The following is a 17,202-nucleotide window of genomic DNA, read 5'->3' on the forward strand; positions in this document are numbered from 1 at the left end:
CCTTTATATCTAGGTCATTCTGACCTTATCTTAGTAAATGGTGTAAGATACTGGCCTATATCTATCACCTGTCAGCTGCTTTCCAGTTTTCCCAACAATTTTTACCAAATAGTGAATTCTTATCCCAAAAGCTTAAATCTTGCTCTTGCCTCAAAGTTTTCAATTTTCTCTCACGCCTTCACTGACCACTTTTCTGAGTACATGTTATAAAAAAGTAGAAGGCCCATTCCTTGAGAGATGGGAGTTTTTCTTTTCTGTATCCCTAGCACATCTTGTAACATAGTATACGCTTAATAAATGTTTAGGAAATTGAATCTAAAACAGAAAAAAAAAAGGGAAGATATATAAAGAAGAAAAAAAAACACCCTTTGAAGGCACTGTGACGTGGCAGAAAAAGCACCGACTCTGGAATCAAAAGACCTGGGGTTTAAATCCCATCTCTGATGTTTTACGACTTGTATACATGTCACTTAACCACCTTTATAAAATGAGAAATTCGACTGGCTGGACTCTGAGGTGCCTTCTAGCTCTGAATCTATGATCTTATGATAAATACATAGGAGAGGTCCAAAGTGTTTGAAAAACATGAGAGAGAGATTAATCCTAGGAAGACTTCATGAAGAAGCTGGTACCTCAACTGAATCCTGAAAGGAAGTAAGAGATTTCAAAAGGCAAAAAGGGAAGTTAGAAGAGAGAAGTCCGTTCCAGGCATAAAGGACGGTATAGAAAAAGCCATGATTAAAGCTCAAAGTATATGCAATCATTCAAAACACTAGTGAGCTAAGAAAGAAAAGGTTAAGTTGAAGCTTGATTCTGGAGGGCGTTAAATGTATAGACAAGAGGTACCTACTGCAACTTTGTTGCATTTTTTATCATATTAAGACACTATTGAAACTTTGTTAAGGATAGATCAGACAGGCAAGAGACCAAAGGCAGAAAGAACAATTTGGTTTAGTGGAAAGAGCACTAAACTTGGAGTCAAAGGACTTAGTTCAAATCCCCACTCTGTTATTCGTAGACTGTTCAAACAGTAGTCAGTTCATCTTGGCAACTGATTGTGCATTGACAGATAAAGAAGAAAAAGTCAAAAAAGACTCCAAATTTTTAATTTTGGATGACTGACAAACTAATATTTATCTTCAAAAGAGAAAGAGAATTTAGGGGAGGGGCAAGTGGGGGAGAAAAAAATGATGTGGTCAGGCTTGGGAGTGCTTAATTTTATATGATGTATAAAGTCCCTCCCAGTTCTGTGATCTTTAAGTTATGGTTATATCACCCACTTCAAACACTATTAAGTAGTTGTATTATTCCTATTCCCAGGAGCATACAAAAATGCCCTTACAAGTATCCATTTTTTCAAGTTAGACATAGGGACTGAACCTATAATTTCATCAGTATAGGAAATTCCTAAGTGAGGAAACTCCCTTTAACAACGTAGGTTGGAAATTTCTCTGTAAGTTATCATCTTAAATATTTGCCTAGAGCATTAAGAAGTCAAATGACTTGCCCAAGACCATATGGCCAGTACGTATCAGAGGCAAGATCTGATTCCAACTCTTCATTGTTCAAAACTGGATCTCTTTACACTATGCTGCCCTTATCAAGTTACCACTAGTAAAATGAAGATTTTAAATTACCTTCAGTGGGTTATTTTGTTTTCAGTGCTTACTATCATTCTCTACATGAATATGTATTTTGTTAATTTTGTAAATAAAAATACATTTGAGTGCTTTCCTCACACCATCATGAGTTACACATACTTTAGTGATTATCCTTATTTTACTGCTTAGGAACTGAGGCTCAGATAATTCAAATGAGTTTCCCAAGTTACTAAATGCTGATAAAAGAAGTCAAACTCAATACTTCTAATTCTAAGACCAATGCAGAGCAATCAAAATCTCACTGATTTTCTATTAAACACGATATTAAAAACAAAATGGGGAATAACTGAGGGAAGGAAATAAAAGTCAGATTTCAATTTTCCGGAAACAAAGCAAAAAAGGGTAAAACATAACTAAAATGAAAATACTTCAAATATATCAGGAAAACAAAACATTAAACATATACTATCTAAAGGGCACTTTAGTCTTGGTCAAACTACAGCTGAAGTACTGAATCTTCTTTTTAGGAATAATATTGAAAAACTGGACAGCATTTAGAGGAGGGCAGCCAGGATAATGAAATGCCTTCAGATCATGTAATATGAGGACCAGTTGAATGAACTAAGATGTTTATCCTGGAAAAGGGTGGACATGATATTTATGTCAAGTATTTAAAGGGTTGACATGTTGAAGATGGATAAGACTTGTCCTGCTTAGCCCCAGAGAGAACTAGAAGCAATGGATAAAAGTTGCAATGAGGCAAATTTAGATTTGTAGTAAGGAAAAACTTGCTACTCCTCAATCTCCTTTGCAAGATTTTAATCTAGGTCTTGCCAGCTAACAGTTGGTGTCCCCAGGGATCTGTCCTGGGCCCTCTTCTCTCAATACACTATTTTACTTGGTGACCTCATCAGTTTCCATGGATTGATGTAGTTATCATCTCTGATGATTCTCAAATTTACTTAGCCAGGTTTAATCTCTTTTCTAACCTCTTGACTTGCAACTCCTTGTCTATTAGACATCCTGAACTAGATGCTCCATAGACATCTTAAACTCAACATGTTCAAAAGTCAACTCATCATCTTTTCCCCCAAACCCTCCCCTCTTCTTAACTTCCTTATTACTGTCATGGCTACTACCACCCTCCCAGTTACCCACACTTACAACCTAGCTGTTATCTTCAACTCTTCAGTCTCTCTTACCACCACCCCCATATTCAATTTGTTGCCAAGGCCTGTTGATTATCTTTGTAACATCACTCAAAAATGCCTCCTTCTCTCTGATACTGCCACTACTCAGGTGCAGGCCTTTACTTCACACCTGTATGGGAATAGTCGGATGATTTGTCTCCCTGCTTCAAGTCTTCATCCACTTCAGTTCATCCTCCATTCTGCTGTCAATGATATTCTTAAAGTACAGGTCCAGTCATGTCGTTCCCTTCCTCTCCTCCCACCCCCTAATTCAATGATCTTCAGTGGCTCTCTATCACCTCCAGGACAAATATAAAATACTATTTGGGGTTCAAAGTTTTTCATAACCTGTCCCCTCCTTTCCAGTCCTTTCACATGTTATACCCTATTATGGACTCTAAACCAGGGACATTGGTTTTGTTGATGTTCCTAGAACAAAAAACTCTGTCTCCTGACTCCAAGCATTTTAGTGGCTATCAGCCCAATTCTTAGAATGCTTTCCCTCCCCATCTCTGCCACCTGGTTTCCTTCAAATTCCAGCTTAAAAAAAAAATCCCTCTGTTAATTATTTCCTATTTATCCTGTCAATAGTTTGTCTTCATATAGCTGTTTGCGTGTGTGTGTGTGTGTGTGTGTGTGTGTGTGTGTGTGTGTACACATATACACATAACAGGGAGGGCTGAGCTTTGAAGGAAGCTAGGGATTCTATAAGGTATAGATGAAGGAGTGAATATCTTGTGTAAAAGAACAGGTACAAGTGATATAATGTCGTGTAAAAAGAATATCAAGTAGATGCCAGTTTGACTGGAATACAGAATGAATAAAGGCTAGTAACATGTAATAAACCAGGAAAGACAGGCTAGAGTCAAATTGTAAATAGCTTTAAAAATATAATTTTGTATCAGATCCTAATGGTAAGAGAGAGGCACTGGAACTTCTTGAACAGGAGAGTGACATAGTCAGATATGTGCTTTGGGTATACATAATTAACAGCAAAGTGAAGGGTGAACTGGAGAGGAGAGAAATGGGAGGCAGGCAGAGCAATCAGGAGGCCTAGTAATACTAGAGGGAAAGAGGGCTTGAACCGGGATGATGTCTGTGTAAGTGGAGAGAAGGGGATGGATACAAGAGATATTGTGGAAACAGAATCAACAAGAATGGGCAACTGATTCAGCAGTCTTGAGGGAAAAGGAAGAGTCAAGAAGGTTACTCTAAGGTTACAAACATAGATAAGGGGCAGGATGGTGGTGCTCTCAAAAGAAATAGGAAGTTAGAAAGACAGTAAGTCATCTAGCATTTATCAAATACATAATATCTGCCATTCACTCTGTTAAACATAGATACAAAGAAAAGGAAACAGTAGGTCTTGCTCTCAAAGAGTCCACAGTCTAATGGGAGAGAAAACATATAAAGAGTCATATAAAAACAAGCTAGATAGAGGATGAATCGGAGGTAATCTCAGAGAGAAAGCACTAAAATTAAGGAAGACTAGGAAAGGCTTCTTGCAGAAAGTAGAACTTGAGTTGAGACTCGAAAGAAAGCCAGGGAAGTTAGGAAATAAAGATGAGGAGTAAGAGAGCTCTAGGCATGAGGGATAGCTAGTGAAGATGCTCAAAGTAGGGAGATGAAGCATGCTAAACACAGAATAGCAAAAGGCCAGTGTCACTGGATCACAGAATCAATAGAAGGCTACTTAGGTATAAGCTTTCCAGAAAACTGAAAGGGTAGAGAAGAGGTCAAGTTTTAAAGGGCTTTGAACACTAAAGAGAGAATTTTATATTTGATCCTGGAGGTGACAGGAGTCACTGGAGTTTGTTAAATATGGGGTTGACATAGTTAGATCCGCTTTAGGAAGATCAATTTGACAGCTGAATAGCGGACAGATTGAAGCAAAGAAAAACTTAATGTAGGAAGATCAACTAGCAGACAACTCCAATTTTAGGTATGAGGTGATAAAGACCTGCACTAGGATGGAGGAAGTGTCAGAGGAAAGAAGGGAGTGTCTATGAAAGATGCTACAAAGGTAGAAATGAAGGTAGAAAGGCAAGGACTTGGCAACTGACTGGATATGGCAGGGTGAGAGAGAAGTGGAAAATGATGTTTCCAGTTTGGGTGACTGGGAGGAAAGGAGAGAGGTGAGGGCTTGACCAGTAGATCTGAGAGTCATCTGCATAGAGATGATAATTGAGAAAAGGGTGTTTTGTCTTGTTTGGCTGGGGGAGATAGCAAGTTCTCTTTTAGACATGTAGATTTTCAGATGGTATGGAATGTCTAGTTGGAGATGTCCAATAGACAGTTGGGGATGCAAGACTAGAGTTCTGAAGAGAAACTAGAGCTGGATACACAGATCTAGGAGTAATTAACATAAAGGTGATAGCTGAATCCACAGGAGCTGATAAGACCACAAAGAAAGTATGTGTAAAGAAAGAGGGTCCAGAACTAAGCCCTGGTATAGGGCTCAAGGGATATGCTTTAGGGATATACCTGAACATAGGAAGTAGAACAGAAATGATAATCCAGCAACGGTGACTGAGAAGAAACAGGGCAGACAAATAGAAAGAACCAATAGGAAGATTCCAAGTATGATTAGATGGGAAAATGTAGAGGGAGAGGGTGTGGCAAATGCTGCAATGGGTTCAAGAAGGATAAAGAGTGAGAAAAGGACATCAAATAAGACAATTAAAAGACCATTAATAACCTTGGAGAGGGCAGTTTCGGTGATAGCGAGGTCAAAAGCCAGATTGCAATTACAAAGGCTCAAGAAATAAGAGGGACAGGACGGGAAGGGACGGGAAGGGAGGGGAGGGGAGGAGAGGAGGCAACAAACATTGACAGCCTTTTCTAAGAGTTTATCAGTGATCTTTGACAAAGACATTTCAGTCAAGCTGAAGAATAATAGATCAACTGCAATGAACTAAATATAAATCATTAAAGAAATGGAAAGCACTACATATAGGCAATTTTTCAAAGAATATGACTGTGAAAAGAAGAGAAAAGCAGTAGCTAGTTGGTGTAGATGGTTTGAGGGAAAGTTTTTTTTTTGTTTTTTTTTTAGAATTGGGAATATCTAAACATGTTTGTGGGCAGATGAGAAGGATCCAGTGGCAAAGAAGAAATTGAAATTGAAGCTATCAGACAAAGAAGAGTTGGCTGCTGGTGCAAAGTTCTGAAGAAAATGAGAAGAATCGGAATAAGGGCTCAGATAGTGAGATTAGCCTAATGAAAGAATGATACTTCATCTTCAGCAAAGAGGAATTATGATGCAAAAAAGTTTTGAGCAGTGAAGAAGAGTTCCTATCATATGGCCTCAATCTTCTTGGTGAAACAGAAGGCCAAGTCATTTCCTATAAGTGAAAGAGATAAGGATACAGCAAGACATTTAAAGAAAGCAGAAAAGGTATTGTGATTATACTGTGGAAAAATGGAGAAAAGAAGGGAAGTTCATAAAAGGCTTTCTGGATGAGGAGGTTTATCCTCCTTACAAGAAGATAAGGATTCAGGGGCTTGAAGATGAAGAAGCATATTCAAGGCAACAGATATTGGGAAGCAAAGATGGAGTATAGAGTTCAGAGAATAACTAGCTGTCAAGTTTGAACTAGATCATCATCTCTTACCAACTAATTGTATGTGTACCCCAAGGTTCAGTCCTGAGCCCTCTTCTCTACCTTCTCAGTGATTTCATCAGCTTCAATGGAATGAATTATCACATCTATACAAATAAGTTGAGGGGAGGGGAAGGAGATATATATACACACACACACACATATATATATGTATGTATGTATGTATATATCAAGTCCCAGTCTCTCCTAAATCTACTCTCACAACATCAGTTCCTTATTGAATACTTTGAAATGAATATCTTGCATACTTCTTGATTTCAATATGTCACTTAGCTTTCCCTTCAAACCTACCCCTCTTCCAAACTTTCCTATTTCTGTTGAGAGTACCATCATCATTCTAATTACTTAGGTTAGCAAATTCAAATTCATCCTCAACTCCTCACTCTTCCTCATTTCTAATATCCAATCACTTGCCAAATTTGATGTTTCTAGCTTCACAAAATCTCTCATATCCAATCCCTTCACTCTACTCACATGGTCATCACTCTAGTTTAGGCCCCTATCACCTCTCAAAAGTACTATTAAAATAACATTCTAACTGATTCCCCTGTCTCTAGTTTCTTCCCACTCTACTCCATTCCCCATATGGCTGCTAAAGTGATTTTTCTAAAGCACAGATCTGACTACTCAGTAAATTCCAGTTGTTCACTATTACTTCTATGGTCAAATAAACCTACACACATATTACACTAGCTAGGTGGTTTAGTGGATAGAGCATGGACTTGGAGTCAGGAAGATCTGACTTCAAATCCTGCTTTAGATACTTGCTATGCAGTGTGAACCTAGGTAAGTATTTAACCTCTCTCAGCCTTACTTTCTCTTTTGAAAAAGGAGGATATTAGTATTTACTTCACAGGATTGCTGTGAGCATCAAATGAGTTAAAACATATAAAGCCCTCTGCAAACTTTAAAGTGTGTGTGCATAAATGTATGTATGTGTAAATATTATGCTGTCGTCCTCAAAGACATGTAAGCTTCTTGAGAGCAAAGAGAGTTTTATTTTTGGTTTGTACCTCCAGTACCTCACAGAGGGGTGCTTAGCACAAAGCAGACACCTAAAGAAATCAAGCCATAAGCATTTATTAGTGGTATACCTGTTTCATCCCTCCCAGTAGAATGTAAATTCCCAGAGAACAGGAACTGTTATTTTTGTCTTTGTATCCACAGAACCTCACACAAAGCAAGTGATAAATAAATGTTCAACAAAGAAGGGAGAAAAGAATGAAGGAAGGAAGGAAAGAAGGAAGTTTACTCTAAAAGAAATTTAATATACATTGAGATTCTGTTATAATAAGTACATTGCTAGCCATCTGGAAACGTCATAGGATTCTGACACAAAATTTTCCTGGTTTGGGATTGTTATAGCCTTTGTTTTCATAAACTGAAAACACGGTATAACAAATAAAGGGTCAGCCTTGAAATTAGGGAGAGCTGTGTTTAAGTCCTACCTCTGACATGTATTGGCATCAAGAAAATGGGCAAATCACTTAACCTCTGAGTACCTACCCCCTCCCCCAGCCAACATTCCAAGACTATAAATTGTATGAGTTGCCAAATTGCATCTAGAGATCTGTTTTACCCAAGATCAGGTGAATTCACACACCAATTAAATCAGAATTCAAGACCAAAAAAAAGGGGGGTGGGGGGCAAATACTAAAAACAGTTGAAGTTCAACTGTTCTGCAATGAAACAGCTTTAAATCTAGCAGAAGTGGGAAAAGTCACACATATACCAAATGTTTCCACTTCCCCTTTTTAGACCTTATGTGTTAAAGTGATCAATGTTTGGGGGGGTTTAATTTGGGTTTTTCCCCCATAGAAGAATTTAAGAAAGGATGAGATTGGCAAATTTAAAGTGGGAAAATCGAAAGTTGAAGGACTGTTGCTTCTTGATAGAACAACAGTAATTTTCCAAGAGGCCAACTACAACTCAGCTCTCCTTCTTTTCCCTTTCTAGTATAAGAAGCACATCATTCTAGCACACTTTACCATAGAGTATTGCATGCATATGTGGTGTGCATGTTGTTACTAGATTACTGTTGTGTGAAAAGGGTACAGCTAACATCTGGCCACTCTCTGGCCACAGAAATAGTGTTGCTTAAAGACTGTGTATAATAGTATTCACTGTAATAGGATTTCACATGTACCTTGTTAGTCTGTTGCAGGATGCTTGGTTACATTATACCTGGAGTTGTGATCTGTAACTTCTATCCTTTAGGACTTTTTGCAACTACAATCTTGAAATTCAATTCTTTTGCTCCTCCCACTTAAAGTACCTAAAACTGGAGAACAGATGCAGTCTCTTCAGTAAAAGAAGAGACAGCTTGGTATCCAGCTAGGCTGGACAACCAATTGTCAGATATATCATAGAGGGAATTCTTTTTAGGTACTCCTTGGAATTGGCCTCTGAGATCTCTTCCAACAAGGTGATTCTAACTTTCCTGAATGGTTTAGTAAAGTCATTTACCTGCCTGAGGAGAGAAAGATGGACTAGATGCTCTTCAGGTCCCTTCCAATTCTTTATAGATAACCCAGTCAATCCATGATTAACATCAGTCAATAGTTGTTTTTATACAGTTGTTCTTAAAGTGCAATTCCTCCCCAGGCCCTTTCAGAGGGTTCACAAGGTCAAAATGACTTTTATAATACTAGAATGGTTTAATTTCCAATATAGTAAATATTAATAGAATTCCACATAAACAAAAGCTCTTGGGGAAGGGGGTCCTCAATAATTCTGAATCGTGTAAAAGGCTCCTGAGATCAAAAAAGTTTAAGAATAGCTAACGATGTAACAACTGACTTGCTGTGCTCATTCATTACCTGTTAGCAATTCAGTCCTGACAAGAAGGGCTTATTGCAGGGTTCATCACTCATGCTGGAATTCTTAAAATTGCTAGATTAAAGTTTAAAAGATAAAGAATGCCTAATAGATGTAAAACGGTGGACTTAAAGGAGGAAGTGGACTCAAACAGATAAATACCAAACAAACGTACGGAACCACATACACCTCATGAAAGTTTGCTTAAATAGGAAGCTCAAGATAACAAATACCTTCTTTACTAGGTTGAGCCTAACTACCAGAGCTTAGAGACAAATAACGTGGTTTCTCAGGTGACATTCTCTCACCCCAATTCCCCCCCACCTGCCCCCAAATTCGCCCAGCAACTTCCTGTTTGCCTCTCAGGTGCAATGGCTGCATTCCAGCCTCCTCCTCCTCCCTGCACAGCTGGCGACCCGCAATGGGGAGAGATGACAGACCAAGAGCGCTTCTCCTGAGCTCACGTTTTTCCTGATACTTCGGCGCGACGCGGACGGGGAGGGTGCTGGTGAGGATGCTGAGGCGGCCGAGGGGGCCCCGAGAGCCGGGACAGCTCCCAGCCCGTCTGGCCCCATCTCCAGGCCCTGGCAACCCCGAGGGGCCTCGGCCCGAGATGTAAACAGTGCCTCCCCGCCCCGCACCCGGCCTGGCCCGGCCACCACGGACACGTACCCTCGGAGGTAAGGCGGGAGAAGGGCTTGAGGAGCTCGGCGAAGCTGAGGTGGTTGCGGCGGGTGAGCCGCTCGGCCTCCTCGCTGCACAGCGCGGCCACGCACGGCACGAACGAGTCTGGGATCAGCTCCTGCACCGACTGCACACACTGGGCCATCGCGGCCGCGCCGCCGCCGCTGCGGCTGACAGCGACCCCGCGACCGCCTCCGCCCGGGCCCAGCCGGGCGGGGCCGCTCACCCGAGCCCGGAGAGGAAGGAGCCGCCCCAACCGCCGCCGCTGCCGCCCAGAATGTCGCGACCCCCGCGTCTGCGCCGCCGCCCCTCACATCCCCCGCGGGGCAAGCGGGACCCCGACAATCGCCGCTCAGTCCTCCTCCCCGCGGCCCTCGGTCACCGCCCGACAGGAGCCTCCATGTTGAGGCCGAACCCTGATCGACCGGCAGTACCAGTCCCGGCAGCCCCCGCGCTCGTCCCTCACGTGACTGGGTCAAAGACGGAGGAAAGAGAAGTGGGAGGGATGGACTGGGAGGGGAGCCGGAAGCTGAGTGGGGACCGGGGAGAATGGGCGGGTGGGGCTGTTGTGAGGTGGGGAGGGGGAAGAGGGGAAGAAAGCGGTGTGGGCATGCGCCTTGTGGCGAGGCTGTCACATTCGGAGTTCGAACACCTGCCCCAGCTGGACTCCAGGAGCGAGAGCGCGGATGGTGACTAAGTTTGTGGGGCGGAGTTTAAGGGGAGGAGCGCGCGCTCCCTGGAGGCCCAGTTGTCTGGGGACGCAAACGCACCGAGCGCCCGCGAGGCAGCTACTTGCATTCTTCTTCGGCAGCTGTTTTGCAACTGTTTGCATTCTTTACTGACTTCTTACTCGGTGGCCTCACGGTTTACAGACTGTCACTTACAAAGAGTTTGACCCAATTTATCTGAAAGCTATCCAAGCTATGCAGATTTCACCTGGCTTTGAGCTTTGCTTAGAAGGAATTAGGGCAAGTTCCACTCTGACCACCAGAGAGCAAGAATTTAGGATGTTTGGTTAAAATACGAGGGTGAACTGGAACAGAGTAGATATTTAGGGTAGTAGTGTGTTCGAACGGTGATGCTCAACTTTTCTTCAACAGCTGACGAATGTTTTAAAGTCACAGGATATACCTACCTCCTTTTCCATTTAAGATTGTGCTTGGGATTACTTAATGATAAAGTCTCATTCATTCATACATTTAGTAAGTATTTTGAAGATTAGTAATATGCAGGGTACAGTGCTGGGGATGGATATAAATCTCTGGTTTCCAAAGAGCTTTCAGTTTATGGAAATTAGTCACTTCTCACATTTCTACAAAATAGGATCATACATGGCCAAAACGAGACTGAAGCAAACTTACTGAAAATTTGAACGTACCTCTCTCACAGGCTCGTTTTGGGCAACAGGATAAAACAACTCTCAGACTATGTTACTCTCCCTGCTGAAAAGCATGCCCCATAACACAAGAAAAGATAGGGTATTTATTAAACACTTACTATGTGCCAAGCACTGTGCTAAGTGCAGGGAATAAAAATAAAAGAAAAAAAGACAGTCTCTATCCTCAAGGAGCTTAAATACATGGCATAAAGACACAAGGAGAATACTTGCTGACCAACCCACAAAGCATTTAAATTTATCAAGACTTTCAAATTACAATAATTTTGAGCTGTGAATAGATTTTGTATCAGCAATGACTGAAATCTTGGAAGGAAGAAAATCTTGATGGCTGCCACTTTTTATCAGGGTGGCTGAACATTAAGAATTCTCATCCCCTCATCTACTTGAAAAAATGTGGGAACAGTAAGAATATTTTGGCTCCAATTCCAATATAAACAGTTGAAGCAACAAATTCACTAAAGTGAAAACCCAGGAGAATGTTGCCTTACCCCTATAAAATAATAATTATGTGAACCTGCAGAGGTTGTTTTAGGCCCAGGACTGAGGGAGTTGTAGTCCTGACAAAGATAGACCTGGAAAGATTCCAATCTCCTGAAATGTTCCTAGTGGAGAAGACCCATTGTAGAGTCAGATCAGAACTAGCTTTCTATTAAGACAGTTCTGCCATAACTTGACATATGTGTTCCCAATAGCATGGATGGTGTTGTGTAAAATCACTCAATTAAAAACCACAGAGCTTATAAGGGAAATGGAGCTTAGGGATACAACTCTCAAAAATATCAAGAATACATTAAAAAAAGATAGAATCTAGTTTTAAAAACAGCACAATTTTAAAAGGTTAATAAATACATAAATAGTATAATAAATAGTAGCTGCAAGCTAGGTATCCAGGCTTTGGGAGCTTGAGTGGGACACCATGGTGAAAGAGGATAGGTGGGGGAGGTGATAAAGACCAGCCCTTCTCTGGTGATAGCTTCTCCTGTAGGAGAAGATATACAATAAATCTGGCACTTTATCTTCACAAAGACCTGAAATTTACTTATGGAAGTGGTCCTCAGAAGGGTTGCTTGTAGCTCATGACTTATTGTGAAATGGTGCAGTTTTCTGAATTCTCACTATTTCTCAGAAGAAATCTCACAGAAGTAAATTCAAAATTCTCATTATGCTCAGAATATTTGCTAATATATTAATTATATTGGAACAAATTTGCATTTTCAAAACACTCATTATAGCAGAACTGTCCATATGTGTATCTGAGCAAAGTGGAACTTTGTCATACGAAGTATGAGCATCTCCTTTGGAATTGATTGTGGGACATGGGAGACACTGGCACAGGATCATCCAAAATGACTTGTCCTCATGGGCAAAGCATAATTGAAGCAGTTCAAAAGAAACTCAAGATGCTCAAATTTAGAAAATCCACCCCAAATATTCACATGGATTATTTGTGCCCAACCTATGGCAAAATTATTTTTTAAATTGATTTATTTTTAATTTTCAATATTCACTTCCATAAGCTTTTGAGTTTTAAATTTTCTCCCCTGGTCCTCCCCTCCCCCTCCCCAAGATGTCATGCAATCTGACATAGGCTCTACATATACATTCCTATTAAACATATTTTCACATTAGTCATGTTGTAAAGAAGAATTAGAACCAATAGGAGGAACCACAAGAAAGAAGAAACAAAACAAAACAGAAGAGAAAAAAAGAAAAGAGAGCAAATAGTATGCTTAGATCTGCATTCCAATTCCATAGTTCTTTCTCTGGATGTAGATAGCATTTTCCATCATGAGACTTTTGGAGATGTCTTAGATCCTTGCATTGCTGAGAAGAGCTAAGTTAGTCATCGTATAACATAGCGTACAACGTTCCCCTGGTTCTGCTCACTTCACTCAGCATCAGTCCATACAAGTCTTTCTAGGTTTTTCTGAAGTTTGCCTGCTCTTCACTTCTTATAGCACAGTAGTATTCCATTACATTCATATACCACAACTTGTTCAGTCATTCTCCAATTGATGGGGATCCCCTCAATTTCTAAGTCTTTGCCACCACAAAAAAAGCTGCTATAAATATTTTTGTACATGTGGGTCCTTTCCCCATTTTTATGATCTCTTTGGGATACAGTGCTATTGTTGGATCAAAGGGTATGCACATTTTTATAGCCCTTTGGGCATAGTTCCAAATTGCTCTCCAGAATGTTTGGATCAATTCACAACTCCACCAACAATGCATTAGTGTTCCAATTTTCCCGCATCTTCTCCAACAAAATAAATAAATTATCTTTTTAAAAAGTATACCAAGAACAAACACACATACACCCAACACCTAGGGGCATAATACTCTACTACCAATACCTAGAACTAAAAAGGACCCCAAACCTGATTTTGTGGCCACATGGCCTAAAGTCAGGGTGTGGAGGAGAGGTAGCCCTTCCTCCATGCCCAGTTCAGTGCATGATGCCTAAGCTTTGGACGAACAGGATCTTCACCTTCTGGACACTGCCAGAAAGAGAGAAACGATGTCCTGGTCTAATAGTTTTAGAGACAGAGACTGTTTTCATCTATGCACCCAATGGAAAGTGGCTACTGCCACTCACTTGGGAGCTATCCAAAAATTTGGGTATATGAGGTATTCAGGGAGGACTAGCTCCTCTGGTGAGAGGGTTAGCCAAGCCCTTTTTAGGGCTGCTTGTCCACCTGTTACCCAGTTCTCACCTGTGACTCCAAGAAGCCATAGCATGCTCATCAACCATACTCCAGTAAATCACCGTGGCAGAAAGGCTAAACTAGAAAGGTTGAGAGAAGCTAACAGGCTTCATACCCATTGGTGAGTTATGGGAGATACCTACCCTAAGCATAAGAAGACTTCTTCCAGCAGAATGGATGGACAAGAACAATTTGTTCCAGGTCATGAAGGCAGCTGAAGCAAACTCTGTGGACCACTTAGGGCTTGGTAAAACATCGAAGAAGCCAAGGTCTTCCACTGCATCCTGAACCATCACCAGTCATCCTGACTTTTTCTTGTCACTGGACTTAATAACTCTGCCAATTTTGAGCAACCCTGCCTCACTTAAATCCAACTCATATGCAAGTCAATACAACACTCATCATCCACTATTTTATTTATTGCCTCAATAACGGAATGTCATTGGTCTTCTTTAAAAATGAAGGACAAACAACAACAATCCAAAAATGGAATAGATTTTCTTAAGAAGTAGAGTGTTCCCTTTTGTTAAAGGTATTCAAGCAAAGGCTGGATGACCCCTTTTTAGGTATGGTGTAGAAGGGATTATTTTTTGGGTATGGTTACTGAGATCCCTTCTTTTGTGTAAATTGGTCCTAGCCAGGAGCTTCCACCAGCCTGCACGTATCATCCAGGCTTGGGAACATGCCCAGTATGTTACTTCAGGGTGGAGATACCTAGATCAAGTTGAGCTCAAAATTAAGTCTCCTTTTCATGCATTCCTGGATAGAAGATCCAAATTTAGCCAAAATTCCCTTAGGCCCCGAAAGTTTGGGCTCCTCGACTACAAGAAAAGTGCTAAATTTTGTGGAGCTATCCTAGACTAGGTGCTGGCCCCAAAAGCAAGTCCTCAATCTGGAGAGTTTGAATCAATTACATTAAAAAAAAACACTTTTACTAAATATAAATATACATTAAAGATATACAGATGTAGCTTTCTAGGACCTTTATGAATGCGATGCTTCCAGGACGTTAACAAAGATAGCCCATTCCAGAATAAACAGTTCATCCAACCCACAGAGCTACCTTCCCTTCTTGACCCTAGTTTATATAAGGTTCTCCAAGAAGCACATCTTTAATGCATTTAGCCTAACGTTGTTCCAATCTCCACAATGAAGGATTAAACATGTCTTTTAAGTCATTAACACTATGTAGCCCTAATCAACTCTTCTTTTCCCTGTCCCTCATCTCATATCACTTAGATGCCTTCTGTCACTATTTGCTCCTTCACTTGTTTCACCCAAAGAAGTGACCCTTGAATTTGGTAAGACAAACCCCTCTACATACACAAATAATCCCATTTCATCCCATTCTTTCTAGCAAATTTACCCCTCTATGACCCATACTCCCACTAATTTTCAATCTTCATACCTTATATGCTTACTACTTCTGTACTATCTATAAACATGCCTATGTCTCCCCATCTTCAAAAAAATCTCACTTGAACTCCATCCCCGATAGATATCAGTATTTATATATCCTGCCTTTTATAGTGAAACTTCTTGAAAAGGCTATTTCTATTAGATGCCCACTTCCCTTCCTCTCTCTTAATTCTCTACCATCTGGCTTTTGATCTCATCATTCAACTGAAACTACTCTCTCTGAAGTTACTAATGAACTCATCCTTCTTAACCTCTCAGCAGTCTTTGACACTGTTGGTCACCCTATTCTCCTTGATACTCTTTTCTCTCTAGGTTTTTGTAGCACTGCTCTTTCCTGGTTCTCCTACCTGTCTGCTCCTTTTCCGTGTCCTTTGCTCAGTCTTGACCCAGGTCACGTCCACTAATGATGAGGGTCCCCCAAAATTCTATACTAGACCATCTTATATTCTCCTATATTATTTCACTTGGTAATTTCATCCATTTCCATGTATATAGTTATCATCTATATGCAGATGACTCTCAGATCTACTTATCTAGCCCTAACTTCTTTCCCAACCTCCAGAAATGAATCTTTAGCTGCCTATTAGACATTTTGAATTGGATGTCCCATAAACATCTTAAACTTTCCATGTCTAAACCTGAGCTCATTATTCCCCCTCCAAAAAAATACCTTCTCCCTTTCCAAACTTGCCCAGTTACTATAAAGGATACCACCATCCTACTAGTCACTCAGGTTCACAACCTATGTGTCAACTTTAACTTCCTCACTCTCACTCTCCATATCCAATCAGTCATCAAGTTCTATCCTGTCTACCTTCATTTACACCTCAGTAACAGCTCTCACATATATCCCCTTCTCTCTTCTGACAACCATTATCCTGGTGCAGCTCTCATCACCTCACATCTGGACTATTGCAATAGCTGGTTGGTCTCCCTGCCTCAAGTCTCTCCCTACTGTAATCCATTCTACACTCAGAGAACAAAATTATTTTCTTACAATGTAAGTCTGGTCCTATCAACACCCCCTGCCCCCCTCCAATTCAATAAACTCCAGGGACTCTATATTGCCTCTTTTAGGCTCTCAAAACCCTTTATAACCTGGTCCCTTCCTACCTTTCCAGTCTTCTTACACCTTACACCCCTCCACATAGTCTCTGATCCAGTGACACTGTCCTCCTTGCTAATCTTGGCACAGAACACTCAATCTCCCCACTCTAAGTATTTTCACAGGCTGTTCCCACACCTGGAATTCTCTCCTCATCTTTTCATTTCCCTGGCTTCCTTCTCAGCTAAAGTCCCATCTACTGTAAGAAGTCTTTCCCAGTCATTCTTAATCTTAGTGCCTTTCCCTTCAGACTACCCCCAATTTATCCTGAAAATGTCTTGTTTATGTACAGTTGTTTGAATTTGGTGACCCTAATAGACTGTGAGCTCCTTGAGAGCAGGGACTGTTTGTTTTTTGCCTTTCATCCCTAGTGCTTAGCACAGTGCCTGGAATATAACAGCTATTTAAATGCTAGTTGACTTACAGCCCAAAGCCTGGGCAAAATGGCACTTAGGACAGTAGTTATGATTGTTTAGGGCCATCAAGAGACTGTTTACTTCTCCTTGTATCTACCTATCCTTCAATAAAGTCTATGTAAGAAAGCCAACCACAAGTGTGTTCCAATGCTCAAATATCACAAATCCTGGAACCCAATAGCATGGACCAAGATAAGTGTGTGTGTGTGTGTGTGTGTGTGTGTGTGTGTGTGTGTGTGTGTG

General features: G+C 40.8%; 1 protein-coding gene across 4 annotated transcripts in view; it reads right to left on the minus strand.

Moving 5' to 3' along the window:
* The window catches only part of LOC114053906 (trafficking protein particle complex subunit 8), a 135,806-nt gene extending 125,746 nt beyond the window's left edge, over positions 1 to 10,060 (minus strand). For 3 of the 4 annotated variants that reach the window (XM_027877030.1, XM_027877028.1, XM_027877027.1), the window contains exon 1: positions 9,904 to 10,060. In XM_027877030.1, coding sequence (XP_027732831.1) covers positions 9,904 to 10,060 — 157 coding nt within the window. The remainder of the gene's footprint in view (positions 1 to 9,903) is intronic. The other variant, XM_027877029.1, reaches the window with a different exon arrangement.
* Between the last annotated feature and the right edge of the window lie 7,142 nt (positions 10,061 to 17,202).

This window comes from Vombatus ursinus, unplaced genomic scaffold, assembly GCF_900497805.2.
Source record: "Vombatus ursinus unplaced genomic scaffold, bare-nosed wombat genome assembly UNPS02014812.1, whole genome shotgun sequence".
NCBI classification, from domain to species: domain Eukaryota; kingdom Metazoa; phylum Chordata; class Mammalia; order Diprotodontia; family Vombatidae; genus Vombatus; species Vombatus ursinus.